The sequence below is a fragment of the Danio aesculapii genome, chromosome 7, assembly GCF_903798145.1.
Source record: "Danio aesculapii chromosome 7, fDanAes4.1, whole genome shotgun sequence".
NCBI lineage: Eukaryota > Metazoa > Chordata > Actinopteri > Cypriniformes > Danionidae > Danio > Danio aesculapii.
The window spans coordinates 25,676,880-25,699,547 of record NC_079441.1 but is presented as its reverse complement, the minus strand read 5'-3'; the positions used below and the strand labels follow the sequence as shown (position 1 = coordinate 25,699,547).

Here is a 22,668-nt window from a genome sequence, read left to right as displayed (position 1 = left end):
GAGGAAAGAGGCAGGGCTCCCCCTCCCAGACAACGAGAGAGAGAGAGAGAGAGAGAGAGAGAGGAGAGAGATGAGAGAGAGATGAGAGAGAGAGAGAGAGAGAGAGAGAGAGAGAGAGAGACTTTAACGGGGTGGAGTAGAATATTGGAGATTGGGGGGGGGGGGGGGGGGGAGTCAGAGCTCAGGTGATATTTTCTTTTTTAATCAGGAGCCAGATTGATCTAATTTATATAGGTTATGAATATTTAAAATATCGATATTTTTATCATTAATTTTTTTTACTGATAAGTAATATTTATTGTAAAAATACATATGCACACATTCACGCATCATTTGTTAGGGTTATGCGTCATTTCAAATATTTTTGCATATTACACACAATCATGTTAAGAACTGGCACAGAAAAAAAAAAAAAAAAAAAATATATATATATATATATATATATATATATATATATATATATATATATATATATGTAGGCTATATAAATAATGCTATAAAATTAAATTAAAAAAGTGTTTTACAGAATTGGGCTAACCTATATAGGCTAGAATAGCATTTCTTTTATTGACTTAATTTTAAGGATAACTTAGAATAATTAGGCGACGGCAAAGCTCTTACATTTTATTTAGTATAAGATGTAGAAATTAGACAGTCGTTAAAAGGCTACACACAAACTTCAGGTCTGCTGATAAACAATTGCCCTATTCCAGTATTTAATGGAATTTCACGTTTGAGGTAAACCAAACCTCACTTCAGAGGGAAACAATATATCCCATAAAAGCTTTCACCCTATGAAGTGAATAATTGTTTATGCAGTTCGGCTGAAAGAATGCTTATTGCGTGCATTCATGCAACGCGCATTCGCTTCAAAAATTGTAAAACAATGCTTCACACCTGGAACTACTGATGATAGATTTGTGTCAGCAACCAAAGGCCATCTCAGGTCATTCTACAAACCCGAATGAAAAATCTGGTGAAACAGCGTTACATTTATAAGACTGTTCCGTTATTACATCAAATTATTTAATCGATATATCGACAGAGATGGAGCATCATGAGCAGCATTTAAACCTTTCACCTCACGTATCTCTCTGAAAATATTGCTTAATATTATATTTGTTAATTATAATTTAAAATATATAAAAAAATATTGCAATCTAAATTAAATTCACGAAGACAAGCATAATGATTGATAGTCTATTGGAACTCAGGTATGCGATTTTGAAATATTCTCAATTGTTTTACAGTGTCTGTACTTGATTTATGCGCATTGCCTAATACATTATTTTTACATGAAAGAATACGCATTTTTTAATAACTCTGTTTGATTCTGTTTGAGATAGCTTTTCATTTACACCGATAGAAATGTTTATATAATTAAAATATCCATCTCTGTGCATGAACAAAAATACCTTACTTTTTTAGACCATCTATCAGAAATTGAATAGTTGTGAAGAGGCAACTCGCTCCTAAATGCCACAGATCAGGTCAGATGAGTTCGAATTTGAATGTAGCCTACAGCGCACTTTAGGAATGCAGGTTAGCCAAACTATTAGGATTAAAAAAAACAACACTGACAGACTTACGCAAAGATCGAAAACTACACATGTTGTCTTGATCGATGTGCAATAAGACAGGTGGTATAAACTAAGGTTATTAGGTAAAAACAAAAGTTTAAAATGCGTTAATAATAACTGTCGCGCTCCATATAAAACCGCATGCATCATATACCTATTTTAAATATTTATTTTGTGCTGAAAACAACAGAAATGCAAGTCGAAAATAAAACAATAGATACATAATGCAATATTGTACTTACAATGATAAGGGCAGATGCTGAAGAAAATGCTGTTTGTTAACTGAAGAGTCACACAGGGCTAAAGAGAGGGGGAGAAAGGGAGGGAGGAAAAGAGAGAGAGAGAGAGAGAGAGAGAGAGAGAGAGAGAGAGAGAGAGAGAGAGAGGATTAAGGATGTAGAGGGTATGCCAGAATAGATATCCTTTCACAACATCTCATCACATCTGTTCTGGCTCTTGTCTGTCTTTCATTTTCACATTCCCTTTTTTCCTGAGAAAAATCCTATCCACGCGTCACATCTTCATCCCCAGATTCCATCTACACCAAAGAGAAGATTAATTATTCAAACAAAGCACTGCCTTCAAGGTAATAACGCCACTGCATTGAAACTTTTCTCTTCTGCATCCTATTCCAGCTGACACCCGAGAGTATCTCTCAACATAACAATATCTGAGTCGAAGATTTTTAGGTAGCCGTCATTTTCAAACCCTGACAATTATTAGCCAACTTTTTAATTCAAAACTCGTTGGAAATTTTAGCTAAATATAGCGAAAAGATGCCGACACGTTTTCGGACTGCTTGTGAGAAATGCCGACGTTCTCACACCAGCTGAAAAAAATGTAAACACTTTCAAAGTGCCTCCGCTCAAAACATTTGGAATAAAAAAATGAAGCCAACAGTATATTCAGACAAGCGTTTCTCTGAAGGTAGGCTAAGTACAGGCTGCTTCTCAAACCTTGCCTAGACAGAATTTTTAAGCGCTATGTGAGTATTCACTTTCTAGGCAGCTCTAATGTTTTGTGAGAAACTTGAAAAGTTTAGTTCGTGTCAGGTAGAGCTTTGTTTATTCATATCTGAAAACGTATTTAGCTAATATTTCCCTACTATTATAGCTACATTAAACAAAACGTCTATTTTTTTTTTCAGAGTACAGTTGCGCGCGAAACACTGAGGCAGAGCTCGTGCACTCCTGCAGAAGCAGGTACCGTGTCAGGTATGAAGTCCGTTCATCGATGCACAGGGCGAATGCGCCACCCGTCGATTACTTGAGGAATTACATTTGATGAATTCCATGCTAATGAATGCAGTGATTTTTGTCAAGTAGGAAGTGTTCTTGAATCAATTCTTGTTTTAAATTTGAATGCTTAGGAACTGAGCCCAGCAAACAATTTTGTGCTTAATAGACGTCTAATAGACATCTAAACGTAGACAACTTGGCTAAAACAAGGCTAAATTTGGCCTGTCAGTGAAAATAGATATCTAAGAATAGCTCAAAACTAGAGCAGTCATCAAATAGACAGATTGGACAGGCTTTATACTGTATGTGTAGTCATTCATTTTTGTTTATTTCATGACTAGTCTAGTTTTGGCTTATTCTTAGACGTCTATTAGATTTTCACTGACAGCCCAAATTTAACCTTGTTTTAGAGAGGGGTCTGGATGCAGACCTGGTGCAGTGCAATCTGGGCTGCATCCAATGCTTTTTAATAGGCTCACCTAACCCTACCCCTCACAGTGACGTCACTAGCCCCATTTGAGTGCATTGTGTGTGACACTGCATCGCTGAGTGATGCAATCTCAGCTTGCATCATAAAGGCTGCATCCAGATGCTATTAGAGTTTTAGACAAGACGACTTTAGACGTCTAGAAGACATCTATTAGACATCTTTTAAACGCAAAAAAATGCTTGCTGGGAGCTTCAACAACATTCAAACTTAACAAATTTATTATTTATTGTATGTAGACCTATTTATTTGTCAAACGAACGCTCGAAATGCAAATGAAAAATGCAAGTGGCTGCTAGTTCTGGACTTACAATACCAGTCAGCATTAATTAAAAAGAAATTCTCACTAATGAGCTTTTCCTGCAAATTCGATAAGAGTCGACGTGTAAAAGAGCAAAGCTATTAGAGATGTAATAAAACTTCTTTTAAAAACATATTCTATTCATGAATAAATTGTATATTTTTTATTAAATCCTTGGTTATTGCTTCTGATGTAGTTTGGCCTTGACAGTGCAAAACAGTCACTCAAATACTTATAGGTTTTAACAAGGACATGATTCATTTTCATCTCCCTAACAGTGCTCAGGTCTCAACTAATTAGCTCTGAACAAATGTATAAGTCTTCCCCCTCCCCTCCTCTGGTCCCTTTGACAAAATCTTAAAATCACAAGGTCTTCTTTAGACTATGAGGCTGTAATTAAGCAGTTTGTGGGTTCGAGCGAGCGGGTTCAAGCCTGTAGGTCTGGTCTGGACCAATGTTCTGTCCAGCTCGTTAGAGAAAGAGGCAGCATTCATCACATTAGCATATCATGAAATGCTTTGATGCATCGTGAAATTCAAGCCTAGCCTATTAATATTTTAAAAAGGCCTGCATAAAAATCAACATTTTTGTTACATTAAATTAACATGTGTTCTTCTCCAGTTCTGCATGCTTAATTAGGCCGCGCTCTTCTGTCAAAGGAAATATGGAGCTTGCCATATGATTTGCTGTGATTACTTGAGAACTAGCAAACAACACTTCACAAATATATTTGTCTGGTAGATTCGAACGCTTCACAGAGGATGTGCGAGTGAGAGGGCTTTATTAAATTTCCATATCTGCAGGAGCCATGCGAATATATGTCTGATGTGTTTAATTAATGAGAGAAACATTTTCAGATGAAATCTACAGAAGTGTGTCTGTTGCTCCATGAGACTTAACAGCACTGGAGGATTCTCTAAAACATCTTCTATTTAAACATTGTATGAAACAGTACTGTTGTAGTCTGAAGGGATTGCAGCATCACTTGGGTTTTGTGGGAAAGAAGAAAGAGAGAGAGAGAAAATGACAAACTGCAAACTATTATGTGGCAGGAAACACAGGAAGATGTATTTAAATGTCAGTCTGGAAAATCTTCATGAAGTTTAATTAAATGCATAAGCATACTGTACGTACAGCTTTGGAAAAAATGGAGAACTCTCAGCTTCTCTAGATTTACAATTTAATGTTCACAAGCATTGTTTATAGACCATTTCAATGTGGTGATGCCATGACCTATGAACATTTCCTGCTTGTTGTCAAACTATTTCATAATTAAATCAAGATGCAAATCAATCTAAACTTAACATTAAAATAGCTATCATAACATTATTTATCAATATGTCGACCTTTTTGGACTCTCAGAAGATATGGAAATTAAAATTGTAAAGCAGGAAATACGTTAGGATCATTGCTATTGTTAACGTCCCTCGAAATGGACAACACAACACACTAACAATGTTTTCTGAAAAATATGTATAATCTTTAGTAAAATAACTTTCATAAACATTTAATATTCCAAGCAACAGTAAACTATAAAAGAAATAATATAAACAATTTGTAAACATACCAAGTAAATTCAGTACATCTAGAGTGGTCTCTTAACCTTTTTCCATAGCTGTATACACAAAGCGGGTTAATCAAAAACTATTGAACATGTCACCAATTTTCTCAGAAAACATATTTCTAAGGATGCTGTTGATTTTCACCATAAGTTAGTAACAACCAAAGTAATTCACACATACAAATAAAACAAAATTATTATTTTTTTTTATTAATTAATGTGCAAGAAATAAATAAATAATAAAAATGAAATAACAGAGAAAAAGTATTGAACACATGAAGGGAGGTGTAAAAAGGCCTGGAAAGCCCATAGAGCAGCTGCATTTTCTGTTTTTATAAAGCAACCCTGCCTATCACTAAAACTAAAGATTAGAGTTAAGATCAGAGATCCACAGAACCATCAAGATCTGAAGACTGTTGAAATAAGAAGGAAACCTTTCAAGTACATTTCAGGATTTTAGTACTTTCTCCTTATGTCATCCCATAGTTATTACACATAATGCAATTTATTTAGAAAAAAACTGTTTGAGTTTTTATCAAAATCTGGTACAATTTAATGTCAGCAACATCTTTAGAAATTTATTTACCAGGAAAATTCATGATCTGTTCAATACTTATTTTATCTGCTGTGTAATCATACATAAATATTAAAATTAATATTAAGATATTATATGTGTATTTATATTATGTTTTACATGATAGAAAACTATTAAACAAAATCAGTTCCAAAAGTATTGAAATAAAAAGCTTGTACAATAGCACAGATCATTTAAATACAAAGAGTTTGAAATTTTTATGTGTTCGGATTGAAGATCATTATTTGAGAAATCCTGCACATATCCATTTATCGCTGAAAAAAGTTTAGAAAAATTTTCAGAAATTGGTTGTAACTTAAGTTACACTTCAGTGTGTCATTTTGATGTAGAAAAACTTAAATTGTGTTTTCTATGGAACAAAATCAGTGCCAAAAGTTTGGAAATAAAAAGCTTGTAGAATAGCACTAACTGAACAAAATAATTAATTGAATTAAAAACTCCTTGCATTTTAATGACTTGAATTGCCAGGGTTTGTAATTTTAGGTCCTGAAATTTAACATAGCTGTTTATTTTAATCTGTGAATATTTCAATTTAAACCACATTTTTATACTTAAATTCAATACTTCATATTCAACTTCCAGATTTCACCTCCAAGATATTCAGTTTTGTTAAAAAATATGAAGTATAATTTTCAAAAGGAAATTTTCAGCTCATTTTAATTCAGTTAAAAAAAATATCTTCCATAAATTCAGTGGCTCAAATTCGGCTGTTAAAATATTCAACATTAGCTCTCAGGTGGAGCAATTTACTGTAACATTTCAATCTGCAATCTATTGCTTTTCCTGCAGTTCCCGGTTATGTTAAATTTCAGCACCTAAAATTACAAACCCTGGCAATTAAACTCATTAAAATGCAAGCAGGTGTTAATTCAATGTAGTATTTTGTTAGGTTAGTGCTATTCGACAAGCTTTTAATTTCAATACTTTTAGCACTGATTTTGTTCCATAGAAAACACAATTTAAGTTTTTCTACATCAAAATGACACACTGAAGTGTAACTTAAGTTACTAGCAATTTCTGAAAATGTTTCTAAACTTTTTTCAGCATTAAATGGATATGTGCATAATATCTCAAATAATGATCTTCAATCCGAACATATTAAACTCTTTGTATTTAAATGATACATTGCATCATCATCTTCACCAATTGCATCAAGTTTGGTCTTACAAAAAATATATAATCAAATCCAAAACAATTTTTTAAACGTGAATTCATATAGATTCCAAAATACGTATTTTAAATAATTTACTTACCCTCATGACAGTCAAACTCTTTCTTCTGTGGATCTGTGGAAGATATTTCAAAACTAAATGTGTTCAAGCATCACTGAATCCAATGATTACTTTTATAGCAGGTAGCAACACTTAAGAATGGAAAAAAAGTGTTATTGTATTGTGTTAAATGTGTAATTCCAGCTAAAAAATAATTGTTTGATTTCATGAGTGAGTTGTGAAACCAAGATTTTTTGTAAGAACACTGGCATTAACCGTTTTCTTATAAAAATGTCCTTCAAAGCAACATTTGAATGAAAACTGTATGTTTTGTTCTATAAGAATAATCTATTTGTAATGTCACAAAGCAAGAGAATAATAGCAGAAGATTGCTGAGAAAGCACTCATTGTGTATAAAACATGTTCCACGAGGCCAAACACAAAACATTTTGTCACTTCGGAGTCAGAGAATGGAGCACTTAAACTTTCACAACTCCAAAATAAAGCAAGGCTCCTTATAAGAAGAAAGAACTACCAAGGAAACGTTGCATTTTTACAGTAAAGTTATGTAATTAATACATGCTTCATTTGCATACATGCAAATCATCCCGGTCCCATTTGGCTGTGCAAAGTGGGACGCTCTGTTCTCATTTGCTGACCTAAATATCACTTGTCACTCTAGATTTCATCAAAGTTTTTATTAGTATTATCATTTATATTTCCTTTTAAGTTAACAAGAAACACTTGATTAATTAAGTGTATAAATGAAAGAAAGCTACATGCTCTTAATGATTGAGAGCCTCAGCTTCTTTATGTTTTCACTCTAGGACGGTTTATGAATATGTTCCTTCCAATTAGTGTAAATCTACATAAATGCAAATGTAAATGACGAAGTCCCAGATCCCCTGTCGAGACTTTCGAATTTGATTTGACTTTGATCCGACACCAATGGTGCAAGACTCCCGTCCAAGTTTTACATTGGGACAAATCAGTTCGCCCTGCGATTCTGGTCTGACAGATGTAGATTGAAAGGTTCAGGGTTCAAACAGTGTCTTCTACCATCGAAGAAGAAAAAAAAAAAAGAGTTAATGGTCATTTGTGAATAATACATGTTAGATTTTAGATGTCTAATTCAATAATAAATATGGCAGAATCGCTAAACAAGGGCTTCTTAAAAGGTTAGTTAACTCCAAAATGGACAATTGGTCATTTACTCTTACATTTATGCCATTTTAAAAAAGAACATGTTTGATACTTTAAAGAGTACATGGCCTAAAAGACACATATTGGCACCTTATAGTTATAAATCAGTACAGTAGCTAAAACTTACAAAAATGTACCTTTTGATATGGTACCACCTCAGTGCTTTTTTCTGAGAGTAAAAGAAATGTTTTACAACTCAAATTAAATTACTTTCATAAAATCTGAGACTTCTGTTCCTCTATTTTTGGTCTATTCACTCTGACTTCTTCCTCTGGCTCACTGTTAAGTGTAGAAGTGATTTTGAACTTTTGATGTTTTTAATGCTGTCAATGGCCTTGTACCTTCTTATTCATGCGAAATTTTGCACATTCACAAACCCAGCAGTTTTGCAATCTGCTGGTCAACTTCTGCTAGAAGTCCCACGGTCAAGATACAAGCAGTGGGGTGATCACTCTTTTGCAGCGGCAGGTCCTAAATTTTAAAATACCCTTCCTACTGAGCTTCGTACAATCACTGACCTGCCACTTTTTAAAGCCAAGCTTAAGACCCACTTGTTCTAATTGGCTTTTAACGCATAGCACTGACACTTTTCTCTGTTGTAATCTTTGTTGTGTTTTTATTGATATTTCTTCTATTGTTTTGCATTGTCTCCTTTTTAGTTGTGTTGTATCATTTGTTTTTACTGGTCAACCTTGGTTGTTGTAAGGCGCTATATAAATAAATGTTGATTGATTGATTCTTTAAAATGCTCACAAATAAATAAACAAATAATAGGGCTGGGTGATTAATCGAAAAGTAATCGAAATCAACATTCAGAACCTATTCGATCAAATTTTTCCAGGTCAATTTTTTCAATTACTTTCCTTACCAAGTGTAAAATCATGTGACGCAGATCTGATTTATACTACTTTGTCTAATGCACGGATATGGTACAGCGTAACATTATTTACAAGATATACAAGAGTTATTTTATTTAGAAGAGATTGTTTTCTACTTTTAATATAAAAAACTTTGAAAATAAATAATTTTGTTTCCAAAAGTGCAAGTTATTTATTTTTTATAAGAAAAAAACTGTTGGTTTTAGGCAATGTGTGCTTTAATTTTAGTTGTTTAACGTTGATGTTCAATAAATAACCATAGATAGTAGATATTGTGTGTTTTCTTCAGTTATTTTAAAATCAAGTAATGCACACTTCATTCAAAAATCTCCCACTTGTAATATGTGAGAATATTTACTGTTCAAAACCTGTCAGTGAACTATGATGACAAAAAAAAAAAAACAAATAAAAAAAATAGTTCATTAATCGTAACAGAGTTAAATGTTCAATTAATTGAGATATTGATTTTAGTTCAAATCACCTAGCGCTAAGTAAAATACTTAATATTTTACTAAGTAAAATAATAAATACATCATGTTTGAGTGATTTAATTAAAGTGTTCTTAAAAGACACATTTACAGCATACAAATTTGTTACAAAAGTTCAAACAAGCTTGCTTGGTGCAATCAATCAATCAATCAATCAATCAGTCTGTCTGTCTGTCTGTCTGTCTGTCTGTCTGTCTGTCTGTCTGTCTGTCTGTCTGTCTGTCTGTCTGTCTGTCTGTCTGTCTGTCTGTCTGTCTGTCTGTCTGTCTGTCTGTCTGTCTGTCTGTCTGTCTGTCTGTCTGTCTGTCTGTCTGTCTGTCTATCTATCTATCTATCTATCTATCTATCTATCTATCTATCTATCTGCCTAAATGAAATCTGCTAATTGTATTGCATGACTGTCACTTTAGATGACGTTGATTTAACTGCTTTACAATTTATTAAATGTATTATTTATTTTTGTATTGTTGTTTTCACAAACACTGTGAAGCTTCAAAGTTTTGCGTGAACAGACTTTCAATGGAGATTACAAACATCTCAATTTGTGGATAAGAACAAACATCTGGTTTGGAACAACAAGCAGATGAATAAATGATGACAGGATTTCCACTTCAGGCTGAACAAGCACTTTAATTGTGCGTTTCAATCTATACTGATACTCCTGAAGTTACCTTTAAAGTAAGAGCTTTTAACATTGACCCTGGAAGACAATTTTCAATGCAGCAATCCACGGTCTTTGTTAATGGAGGGTAAATATGCACATGAACTTCCCATCCCATCCGAAAAGCCCCTTAAGAAATATGTACTGCCGAGCTGGTGCACAACACTAGAAGCTTTAGGTGAGCCTCATTAAATGGTTTCATCAATGATTAATTGGCAGGTTTCGCAAACACAGCAAGAAAAATCCAAGCCAAAGTGTTGTGTTTTTCTGCCTTGAGACAGTGCTTGCTTTAATTTGATGTGAGAGGTACAGCAAAAAAGGCTTCCTGAAGTTAAAAGAACGGTTGGATCAACTGAAAGGCCCAAGGACATTTACCTCATTTATGTTTACAAAAAGCCCAATTCACTGTAGGTATTGTAAATGCGGGGCATTTAGGGAAAATGCTTCATTGCTTTGTTGCGCACGCAGAGGAAATCGTTTGTCTGGAACGCTTGCTTTCTCTCTCTCATCTTGTCAGCTTGTTCGATTGCAAAATCCAAGACGTTTGTCTCATTGAATAATAACATCTTTATTGTTGTCGAGAACAAACAAAGACGGCTTGACATTTTCAACAGTGAGTAAACCTTTGCTCTGCAGTACAACTGAAGCTGTGGCAAAACTCAGAGGTATTATTCCCCTATGTTCTCTTCCAGTTTTCTCTATTCTTCTGTTAGATATGCAGGAATGTGTATAAAAGAACACTGAATGATGTTGAGCCGACCTCCTCAATTATTCAGCATCTCTCTCTCAAAATATAGATAGTAAATCAATGGTGATAAAAGAGCATAAGTTACCATTTTGGATTCAAAGTACCTTTTGTATTAGGATCTCAGGCTCCCTTAGGTGAATGCATAAGTCAGACGCAGACGTTATGAGGATCCCCGCAGTGTTGGGAATGCCGTGTCGAGACAACACAAAGTCTTAAAACATGGTAATTGTGTGCCTTTGAATTATTAGCAGCCGAAGAGACGTGCATGGATCCGGGGAAGGGGTGAATTTGTGATTTCGCTGCTCAACATTGTTGGAAGAAGCGTACAATGGAGATCCTAGTGAATCTGTGGTGGCCTCTGCTCCGGTATGTTCTTACAGGTTTGTGACACACTGCTTAAACATGCTGACTTATGTACGTCATTTGGGCAGCTAGTGTTTTTCAGACAATGATAAACTTCCTGCCAAAGCTTAATGTGACTATTTTCAATTTCATACAGTTATTTTTACAGAACTGATGTTGTAATGTAATTAAAATACATTCATTTAAATAAATTTAAGAATTCATTTAGTTGTTCAAGTGTAAAACGAGATGAAGAGCCGTATATCCGCTGTCAGGATCAGCAGGCGAGTGCAGAAACTCCATTGAAAATACTCGGGTAAAATAAACGGTCATATTTTAAAGACATGGTGGGCGGAAATAGAATTTAATGCAGTGTTTCTTGTCCGATCTGATACCCACTGTTACAACATTACATTACAACATCAGCCAGCAGAGGGAGCCCTCTCCCGACTACTGACTCAGCTCCGCTCCCTCTGCGGTTACTTCCTGTTTGTGCTGTATTTCAGTGAGTGCTCAGACCATGCTTCCTTGCGAAGTATTGCCAGTTTACCTGCCTTACCAAGCGTTGTTCTAAGTGACTTTCATGACTGCTATCCTGTGTATGACCCTGCCTGTCTTGTTCACGTACGTTCTGTCTTTGCCCTTTGATCTGTTTTGGACTGATTGTTGTGTTACTAAACTTCTGCCTGCTCCTATACTTCGTCGTCTGGATTTGCCCCTGTGTTTGTTGTTTGGATTGGACTGCTTATATGTTGCCGACTCTGCTTGTTTACTTGTTGATGTCTCTGCCTAACCACTTAAATAAACTTCTGCACATGGATTCTAACACAGCCTCAGCCTCCACGTTACACCCACTTCATATCGTATATCTATCAGGCAGTGAAGATCGCTGATTTTTAAAGAAATCAGATCTCAAACATGGCAGTTTTATAATGGAAAGTTCACCGGAAGCGCTGAGGCTGGCTGGCTAAAATTAAAAGTCTGGGCGCACATGACCCCATTATATGAGAAACAAAAAATATGAAACAAACAATACTTTTAACAGTTAATCTATATAGTTTCTTTCACAACAGATGCTTAAATCACATTTTAGTTTGATATTAAAATATTCATTGTGATATTTTACAAAAATGTGCGCTTGTTCATGTGATTTATGAGGACACAAATTTGTATAAGTTTATTTCCAAAGATAACACATCTTTGACAATGTGCTTAAGTGAATGCAGACTTGTGATTCTCTCCCCCGCTGACAGCAGCTTTAATTCGGCCAGTCCATCTCGGATCTGCCGCTGGATTTCATCTCCCCACTGTAGTTAAAACATAATATTTAATACATCTTGTGTACATCTAACAACCACATTTTGGTCTTTTAAATCTATTATTTGTTCTCAGGTCTATAATTTTTGCTTGTTACATTTTATAACTGTCAAATTAAGTAATTTAATAATGTTACTCTGTTGTACTCTGTCTTTGTTCACCAATCTGCTTATCTTTATTTCCTATGATGGTATACATTTTGTACTTTATACTTGTACGTCCATTGTAGTAGTTTATTAAATCTGATAATCAATAACAGGGGTCTGTGTACAATAACCCATTTTCACTTCACATTTATGTTGATTTATGTTTACATTTTCTTAAATCAAAAATATTCATTTATAATATTAAGGTCATGCTTTATATAATTAAATCATTTCATTGTTACTATACAGTCTTGTGCATTTCTGTCAAATAACTCAACAGCTGATGACAATTATTATCTTAATAAATGAATGACCGTTTCATACACGTTGACTTGCTCCTTTTTTCATACAAGTGATTGTACCTTTGTTTGGGTCTTAAATGGTCCCTTTGACATGCACCCTTTGACAGTCGGGAACATACTTGTACCTTTTTTACCCTTATATTGTACATATGAGTACCCTAAGGTGATACTATTGAGGGTACAACTTCACCATTTGTACTTCATGTGTTCACAAATGGATCCCAACCGTACCCTTTTTTCTGACAGTGTGATTATGATATAGGTATTGCAATGGTGAGGTGGTTTATGAGAACGTTTCTACATTTTAAAAATCATACTTATCTTATAATTGCCACAGATTTCCTGTCAGTGAAGGTCATATAATAAGCTGTTTTTACAACATAAAATACATTATTCCTATGAACAGTCCTCATAAATCACAAAAAAAAAAACAATGTGTGTGTGGCGGGGATTAATGAAATGTTTTATTTAAAGTATTTATTTTAGTCAGCAAGGACATCATTTGTTTATAGTGACACTAATAACTTTTTTATTAATTAATATTTTTATTCTATATATTTGGCTTCTTGGTAACAACAACTAAATTCTATATTAAAAACTAAAAATATATCAAACTGTTTTCAATATTGTTAATAAATGTGATAAGACATTTTAAAAATATATATTTAAAAAATCTCACCAACCACAAACCTTTGAGAAATATTGTTTTATATTACTGTTTTGTATGATTATTTTGTATGTTTTTAAAAAATATACATTAAATAAAATTTAGCACCAATAGCCTAGTGGTTAAGTGCGCCAACATATTGACCTTATTCTTCAATGTGGAACTGCGCTCGTTTTAGAACTCTCGATTCAGTCGCCTATGTGAGAAATGCAACCCAGGCTCATTCTGAAAACGTAACTCTGTATACATTTCTGGAGACCACCATATACGTCCCAGGAGCTACATTTTTTTTTTGCAGTTTTTGTTTTCGCGAATCCACCAAAGGCCGCTGTGTATGCTTTTTGAGATCTCAGATTTCTTTTGCGAGTGCAATTCGTGCCTGCTGTTCTCCGGTAAATCCAACTAATGGTATTTTAAAAATCACAGATTGACCTGCCCACACACTTCCCTAAACCCAACCGACAAATTTAAAAAGCAATCCAGAAAAAGAAAAGCCCTCGCCTGATTTTTACCACATTCTCACCCTGTTGTTTAATTGTTTATTTTATTTTCTGGATTCTGTTTTTGTCTTACACGCTTTCTGGAACCCCGTCGTTGTTACCAGTCAGCTGATAAGCGTGTAAACGAACGGTGTCATCCCGCCCAGTAGCGTTCGTATTAAAAATGAAATTCAGCCATACGTACTTCTGGTTACATAATTCGCGATCTCCAGAAATGTATATAGGGCTACATTTTCAGAATGAGCCTATGTTGGAGAAATGGCTAGAAATAATAAACGGCAGAAAACGGTCAAACTATTTGCACTACAAACAAGTGTGTGCATGACTTTACATAAAAAGTAGAATAATGTCATAAGAAAATGTCAGTTTGCAACATCAAGCAGCATAACGAGCAGTTTTAATGTCTAAAAACGAATGGAAGTGAATTAGACCAGAAGTCTCAAGCCAAAAAGTTTCAAATGGCTACGCCCACTCGTATGTGAAGAATAAGGTCAATACCACCATGGTGCTCAAAGCGACCGGAGTTCAATTCCCAGCTTGAGGTCTTTTGCCAATCCTTCCCCTCTCTCTCCCAATGCTTTCCTGTCTGTTCTCCTCTATCCTATCCCAATAAAAGGTGAAAAGCCCCTAAAAATTATTATAAAAAATGTGACATAAAATTCGACATAAATGGAGCATCATAAATCCATAATCAGGCCAATTTTAAATTCATTTTATAATTATTTTTACTGTAAATCCACACGTAACGTTCACATATTGCACTGAGCCATCTGTGCTGTTTCACTTCTAAATTCTCTTTGGCTTGCTTTGTGCAGTGTTTTATCTGGGTTTATTCCACAGCTGAACAGCGGTTTTCTCTCCACGACAACCCCAATTCAAAAGAGCAAAGAGCAGAGCTTTATGTCAAACTCCAGGGTCAACATAGCTTTCATTCCTAACACAAGGTCAGAATAGTCAAAAAAATGTAAAAATCCGCTCAGGTTTCACTTGCAAACAGGTGGCCATTTACAGAATGGAATCATTTGAGCCACTCCGAAACACATCAGGCTTTGACAAATTTATGGGGACTCGTGGAGAAATGCTGCACACAGTTTTACGCTAATTAATTCAGTCACTTCTAGACATTTAGTAAACAGTCGCCTCCAATTCACCAGAGAGCATTTGGAGTAGTCCTGTGGAGAGAACACCACCCAGATTCATGTCAATATTGACAAACAGTCTATACTCAACTGCATATTTGTAAATGATTCTTGGCAAGAGGTTTCAGCTCTTGCCACGGACACAATATAGCAGAAAATCCCCCACAATCCTCCTGAGAGTTTTCATAGTTAGTTGGGCGGTGAATAAAAACTGATAACCCCCCTTCTCCTTTATCTCTTCAATCTATCACTCATTCATTCATTCAATTGAAGGACGTTTACTGTATTCAAATCGAAATACAGCATTCCTCTCTGCAGTTCCAAAAGAACTTGTATTCTATTCTAAATAACCACGCATTCATCCAAGAATTGAATTACATCGCGGACACAATAGGACCTGCGAGGCGCTCGAACTGTGATATGGAATAACACAGCAGATACTCCAATGGATTGAACCGAACAAAGGTTAAATGTTTTTTTCTTTTTCAGATCCCTCAATGTCGCCGAATCCTTGGATGACAAAGCGTGCAATTATTAGCAGCAGGCGCGCTTACATATGTGTCTTTAAACTTCTTTGAACGAGGAGGAGTGAAATATTTTGTGCAGCATTAGTGCCCGACGCATTCAGCGTATTTAACAGAACAGGGCAGAATTTGCATAATGGGTTTTTTCTTATTCTCTTTGAAATCCAGAGCCGCGGAATAACAAATGTATATGAAATAGCAGGCAAACATCAATAAATGGAAATGCCACAATTCTCTGTGGATGGTCTTGGGTGGATTTCTGCTGGAGGAGGAAAAACAGCCAGCTTATTGCAAAATAAGCAGAAAAACGGATGTGATCAAACTCGTGCCCACCAGGCTCGCGAATGCGCACACGCACACACACACAGAGTTGCCCACCTCTCACTCGGTGTAATCAGATGCAGTGAGATGTGGCAGCTCCTGCTGTGGAGCTTTGGGAGGAGCAGCACGTCTCACAGGTGCTTTCAAAGAACAAGATACAGCAGTGGAGAGACTGTAATTACTCTCCAATTACAGATAAAGATCTCACTTGAGGGCTGCAACACAAAGTATCCTAACAGCCGTGCACATCCACTCACACTAGCACTCAAAAAAGTCCAATCAAGAGTGTCTTAGGAAATGTCCTTCGCAGGTACAATGATAATCACGGTTGTGGAAAGGACGCTTTTTTTAATTGCTGCGCTTTTCGTCCTGACTCGCATTGATAAACAGATAAACAAAAGGCCCACAGCAAAGCACAAGCTGAGATAAAGGTCTTGTTCTTATAATAAAACAGCACCAAAATGATTATTTCAGTTATTATTTCAGTTATAGTTTATATATATATATTTCTCCTGTAGCGTCATGGTGGCACAGTGGGTAGCACGATCGCCTCACAGCAAGAAGGTCAGTTGGCATTTCTGTGTGGAGTTTGCATGTTCTCTCCGTGTTGGCGTGGGTTTCCTCCGGGTGCAAAGACATGTGGTATACAGTAGGTCAGTGTTTTTCAACTACGTTCCTGGAAGACCACCGACACTGCATGTTTTGGATGTCTCCTTTGTCTGTCACACCCCTTTCAGGTCTTTCAGTCTCTGCTAACAAGCTGATGATCTAAATCAGGTGTGTTTGGCCAAGGAGACATGGAAAATGTGCAGAGCTGGTGGTCCCCCAGGATTCAGGAACGTGCTTGAGAAATACTGGAATAGATGAATTGAATAAGCTAAATTACAAGTAGTGTATGGATGTGATTGCAATAGTGTATGGGTGTTTCCCAGAGTTGGGTTACAGCTTGAAGAGCATCCACTGCGTAAAACATATGCTGGATAACTTGGCGGTTCATTCCGCTGTGGCGACCCCTGATGAATAAAGGGACTAAGCCGAAAAGAAAATGAATGATTAAATGAATATATTTCTCCTTTTCATTTATTAATTTTCCTTCGGTTTAGTCCCTTATTTATCAGGGGTCGCCACAGCGGAATGCTCCACCAACTATTCCAGCATATGTTTTACTCAATGGATGCTCTTCAAGCTGTAACCCAGTACTGGGAAACACCCATACACACACACTCATACATTACATCATACACTGGACTGTGGGGGTGGCTTGAGCACCCGAAGGTAACCCATGCCAACATGGAGAGCATGCAAACTCCACACAGAAATGCCAACTGGCTGGCATTCTCGAACCAGCCACATTCTTGCTGTGAGGCGACAGTGCTAACCACTGAGCCACCATGCCACCCTCCTTTTCATTTAGTTTAACTAAAAAAAACACTAACATTAAAACTGAAGGAATACTATTTACAGTTTACATAATCACACAGTGCTAACATTTAAAAACAATTGAAAAGTATGTAATATCTAAATTAAAGTAATTATAAGTAATAATACAAATTGTAATATTGTCATTGAAACAAAAATGACACAAACATGAGCAAAACACAAACAAAAAAAAAGATTTTTTATGAATTTATATACAGTTTTTTTTTATTTTGAATTATAATTTAGCTAAATTCAAAGAATTTAAGAATATAATTAAGAACAATTAAGATATTATAATTAAGAATATAATTAATTAAGAATTATAACTAAAATAGTTTAATTAGAATAATACTAAATTAGATTTTTAATAATAATTTAATTATTAATTATTTTAAAAAAATATTTTAAAAAAACAATTTATTTTATTATGCATTTTATATTATTTATTTTAGAAATTAAATTTTATAATAATAAATTATAATTAAGAATATAATTATGAATATAATAAGATTATATTCCTATAATTAAGAATTTTATTAATACCACTATACTGAACTACTTAATACTCTATACTAATTTATTATAACAATAAGAAAGAAAAAAATATATTTTTTCAATTTATTTTGCCTTCAAACGTTAAACTGTTGAGCTTTATATTCTTTTTTGTTTTCAGTCTTTTAAAGGAAATCCTTGGACTGACAACAAGAGCACTTTTATGGCCAATAACATTTGTTCTATGAGTTGTAAAGGTTGTCACAGAGCATACAACAGAAAAGAATTTGAAAATTAAGGGTTTCTCTTTATTTTCTTACTTTCTTTTATTATTATTAACTCAATATGTGTGAAGAGAATAAAACACAAGGTGAGATCAGAAGATATTCACAAAATGTGCCATTTCAGATTAACCTTGCGAGACTGGAGTCCATGACTGCTTTTAATGTGATGCAAATGTAAAACCTCCAAATCATTTCACAAATTCTTTACTCAGCATCATTTCTGCTCTGAAGCTTCTTTTCCGGATAACACAAACAAAAAGACAAATAGCTTGTTAATATCTTTAATATTTACAGTTTCTTTAAAAAAAATGTGCCATATCCCTCCCCGACCCATTCCCCAACAAATCCTGTTTGAAAATATTAATGTTATCCCCCCAAACCCCCCCACCCTAAATTTATCAACAAAAATAAAATGCATTTGGCAAGCTAACTGGAAACTGGCAGTGCTGGATACATAAAAATAATATTTCAAGTGATTTGGTGTAAGAATATCATCTGAATTGACAAAATACAATAATATCCGACATTGTAATGTATATGACGCGTCGCATGTATAATACTTGTTTAGTCATTATGCTACCATTAAAGTCTCCAACTGAACTCCAAACATCTTGTCTAGAGAAGTAAAACGTGAGCTTCCATTGTTCTCTACAATACGGTGCATATTAAAAGTGCAAGAATGGATATAAAATGGCTCTCTACTGTATGTCTGGGTTATCATGGTTAGACTTTGTACAGCATTCGCACAGCAGTTTCCACAGCAACAAGTCCATATCAAATGATAGCTCTACAAAAACAAATGCATTTCAGGAGTGAGATCCCATGTGAGTCCGAAAGTGCGCTATAGGTCATCTCTAAATGTGAGCGATGTGATCGGATAAGCTGAGTTTAAGTTTGTCCACCACTAGTGCGGTTTTCAGAAAGTGACAGCACCTCAATATCCAGACACAGCTTTGGCTGGAAAAGAGATAAAGAGAGCGAGAGATGTGAAAAGTGAAGAAACAAAACAACACAACACAACACAAAAAAGACCAACACATTATTCGTAACCCAAGAGTTACCTTACTAAATAGTAGACAGGTAAACACTCTCCACCCTCCTCCTCTCTGTGCAGCATGTTATATAGAGAAAATGCTGAGTTAAACATCCTACAACATATGCATGTGCATGACACACACACCCACACACACACCATACAGATCATATTCATATAAATGCTGCTGAAACAGCAGAATAACACAGGCAGCTCAGGCTTTCAGTGATTAAATGGATTGGCTAATAAACATATAAAATGCAGCTATGCAGTCACTCAAACCGTTCTTACAGTATAATGAAGGCACTGTCCACAGAGTACAAGAGTCCACAGGCAAATACTCAAAATAAAATCAATACATTTTTAGAAAAGATTTTTTTTTAAACTATGGGGTTTGAAGATTTGCAATATTAGTTTGTTTTATATATAGTTTAAGACAGTGTTTCTCAACCACATACCCGGAGGACCACCAGCACTGCATGTTTTGGATGTCTCCTTTATCTGACACACTAATTACAGGTCTGTCATCATCAACTGCCAAAGTTCAGTTCCAATACTCAAGATCGCAAGAACGGAGGATGCGTGAAACTTCCCGAATGTGTTCTTGATATCGAGGACGCATGGATGCAGACTTGAGCACCAAACTCGCTCTAGAAGTCCCAGAAGTCGTTGTGACTGGAGGTGGGAAGCGCAGCATTTAATATAGGTTTATTATTAAAGTTCAGAGATATCAGTTATTTACCTCAGGAGCTTCCCTAATGAAATTTGGAATTTAAACATTACTATGAAATCTTAATAAAGGAGATAAACACATTAAGGGTGTTTATTTGCTGAAATTCATATTAAAATCTGTTTTATTTACATTGTGCAATGTATATTTGTAAAGTCTTTATGCGTAGTATATATTTTGAAAAGGTGAAAAACAATAAATCTTTGTAGGAATGCGGTAATGTTTAAATAATTTTCCATTAAAAACGCGTGTAGGTCACGTGACCATCAGGAAGAACGCAGCATCTCATTTCTCACAGGACGCGTTCTCTGTTCTCGCGGTCTCCCGAGTTCATTCTTCCGGGGTGACCTGGCAAGACCGTTCTTCACAAGAACACAAGTCCATTCTCTGCGTTTTTGGAATTGAGAAACAGCCATGGAAACTGTACAAAGCTGGTGGTCCTCCAGGAAAGTGGTTGAGACACACTGGTTTAAGACACCAATCTATGTGGATTAGTATCTTCTAGAAATTTGCACTGCGTGCTTGCGGATTTTATTTTTTGTGGCGCGTTAATCTAGTTAATAATATCTTTCAGAAGGTCAGAATTCGCACTCATTAAATAATTATTTTTTATAGCTTTATTTTACATTCTTAGGAAACACAAAACGTAGACGTGTCAGCACAATGCCTTCCTCAGTGAGTGACACAATCCTCTCACTCCACCCTTTTATCCCAGTCAATCACATTACATCAATAGTTAGACGACCACTCATTAGATGAAAAATTATCTCATTTTTGTTTCAATATACTGTAATTAACCACATTAGAAATATTCTTTACCCTTAAAAGCATTATCTCTAATGCACAGGAACATATCAATTATCATCAGTCACTTATTCATGTCGACGTCAATGCAATGAAATTACGACAGTCCAAAATGAAATCACGACAGTCCAAAACATTAAAAATACATTGTCATCTCATTATTTGTATTATTACGTACTCAAAATCTATGACTCGCAATATTCTTTATTGTGTTTAGTTCACAATATTCTTTATTGTGTATAGTTTAGTATTTTTTAGCAACAAAGAATTAAACGATGTTGTAATCAAAACTGGCAGTTAATGTTTAGCACAATATAAAATCTATCCATATCTAATCTAATCTGCATCAAGTTTAATCGCTTTTGCAGATTTCTATACAAATAAAATATACTCATTTTTTCTAAAAAAGATAACAGACAAATAAACAAAAATGAAACATCAAAATATGGGCAAAATATTGGAAATTTAAAATGAATAAATATTAACACATTATTATGACCAGTACTTAATAAAAGTTATTTTAAAAAAACAAGTAATCTTACTTTTTTTACTTACAAATTAATTGGGTAAAACCCGGTGGTGTGAAGGATAGTGTCACCGTATAATGACTTAAAATGACAGTTAAGTAGAATATTTCTGAATTCATAATTCTTTTAAAAAGACTTCTAATGTAAAACCAGCTACGTCTTATGCTTCATCAATTCGATGCTAATAATTACTTTTTTTGTATATTTACGATAAAGGAACCAAAGAACGTACTCTGTTTGTGGGCAGTGCCTCATGGGAAGGTACAGCTGAGAGCATGCTGGGAAACAGAACACACAAAGCAGGTGGAAGTGGCCCTGTTTACATACCTGGTATTAAAATTCATTATTGTCAATCTGAACACAAATGGAGAACATCAAACATATGTATTGCCATTTCTAATTCTTCAGTGTTTCCTGTTGTTTTCCAGATATCAGAGCAAAAACTGTTGTTCTTTGTTTTATTTTCCATTGTCTCTTTTTACATTCCCATTGGATGCGGAAAGCACTGCGTTGAGCTATGAAACCCATTCATTTCAATGGCTTGCGTCATGCAAGGGAGGTTTGTTGTTGCGCCGACCAAAGTGCAAACAACACAGTATGCACCAATAATGAGCTTTTGCACACACATTGCTCAAAGTTAAAAATAGTTCAACTTTTGCCACTGTGCTCTGTGATGTTTACTCTTGCGTTCAATAGAAAAGGGACAGCTGATTTTGTCTGTGTGTCTCAGAAATTCTGGAGATCTCTGATACTCGCAGTCGTATAGGGACATCTCAGTTCAATTTGACGTGTCAGGTTTGTTTTAAATCAGGTAGCTTGCAGTAGGTTATTTATTATTTATACATGGGTTATATCCTATAGTAGGAAGGATTGTTTCATAGACAGTCAAATTTACCCACAAAATAGACATCAACTAACTAGACGTACAGTTAAAGTCAAAATTATAATTTTTTTCTTTTTTTGAATATTTCCCAAATGATGTTCAACAAAGCAAGGAATTTTTCACAGTATTTCCTATAATATTTTTTCTTCTGGAGAAAATTGTATTCATTTTATTTCAGCTGAAATTCAGCAGCTTTTAATTTCTTTTAAACCATTTTAAGGTCAATATTATTAGCCTCCTTAAGCAATATTTTTTTCTTTTCGACTGTCTACGGAACAAACCATCGT

General features: G+C 35.0%; 1 protein-coding gene across 17 annotated transcripts in view; it reads right to left on the bottom strand.

The window, feature by feature from the left end:
- Positions 1-18,794: 18,794 nt before the first annotated feature.
- Positions 18,795-22,668, bottom strand: part of plekha7b (pleckstrin homology domain containing, family A member 7b) — a 192,801-nt gene continuing 188,927 nt past the window's right edge. For 16 of the 17 annotated variants that reach the window (XM_056461435.1, XM_056461432.1, XM_056461438.1 and 13 more), the window contains 2 exons: positions 19,466-19,510; positions 18,795-19,361 (listed from right to left, as the gene is read on the bottom strand). Coding sequence is in view for 1 of the 17 variants with exons in the window: in XM_056461441.1 (XP_056317416.1) it covers positions 19,339-19,361 (23 nt within the window). In the remaining 16 variants the exon portion in view is untranslated. The remainder of the gene's footprint in view (positions 19,362-19,465; positions 19,511-22,668) is intronic. The other variant, XM_056461441.1, reaches the window with a different exon arrangement.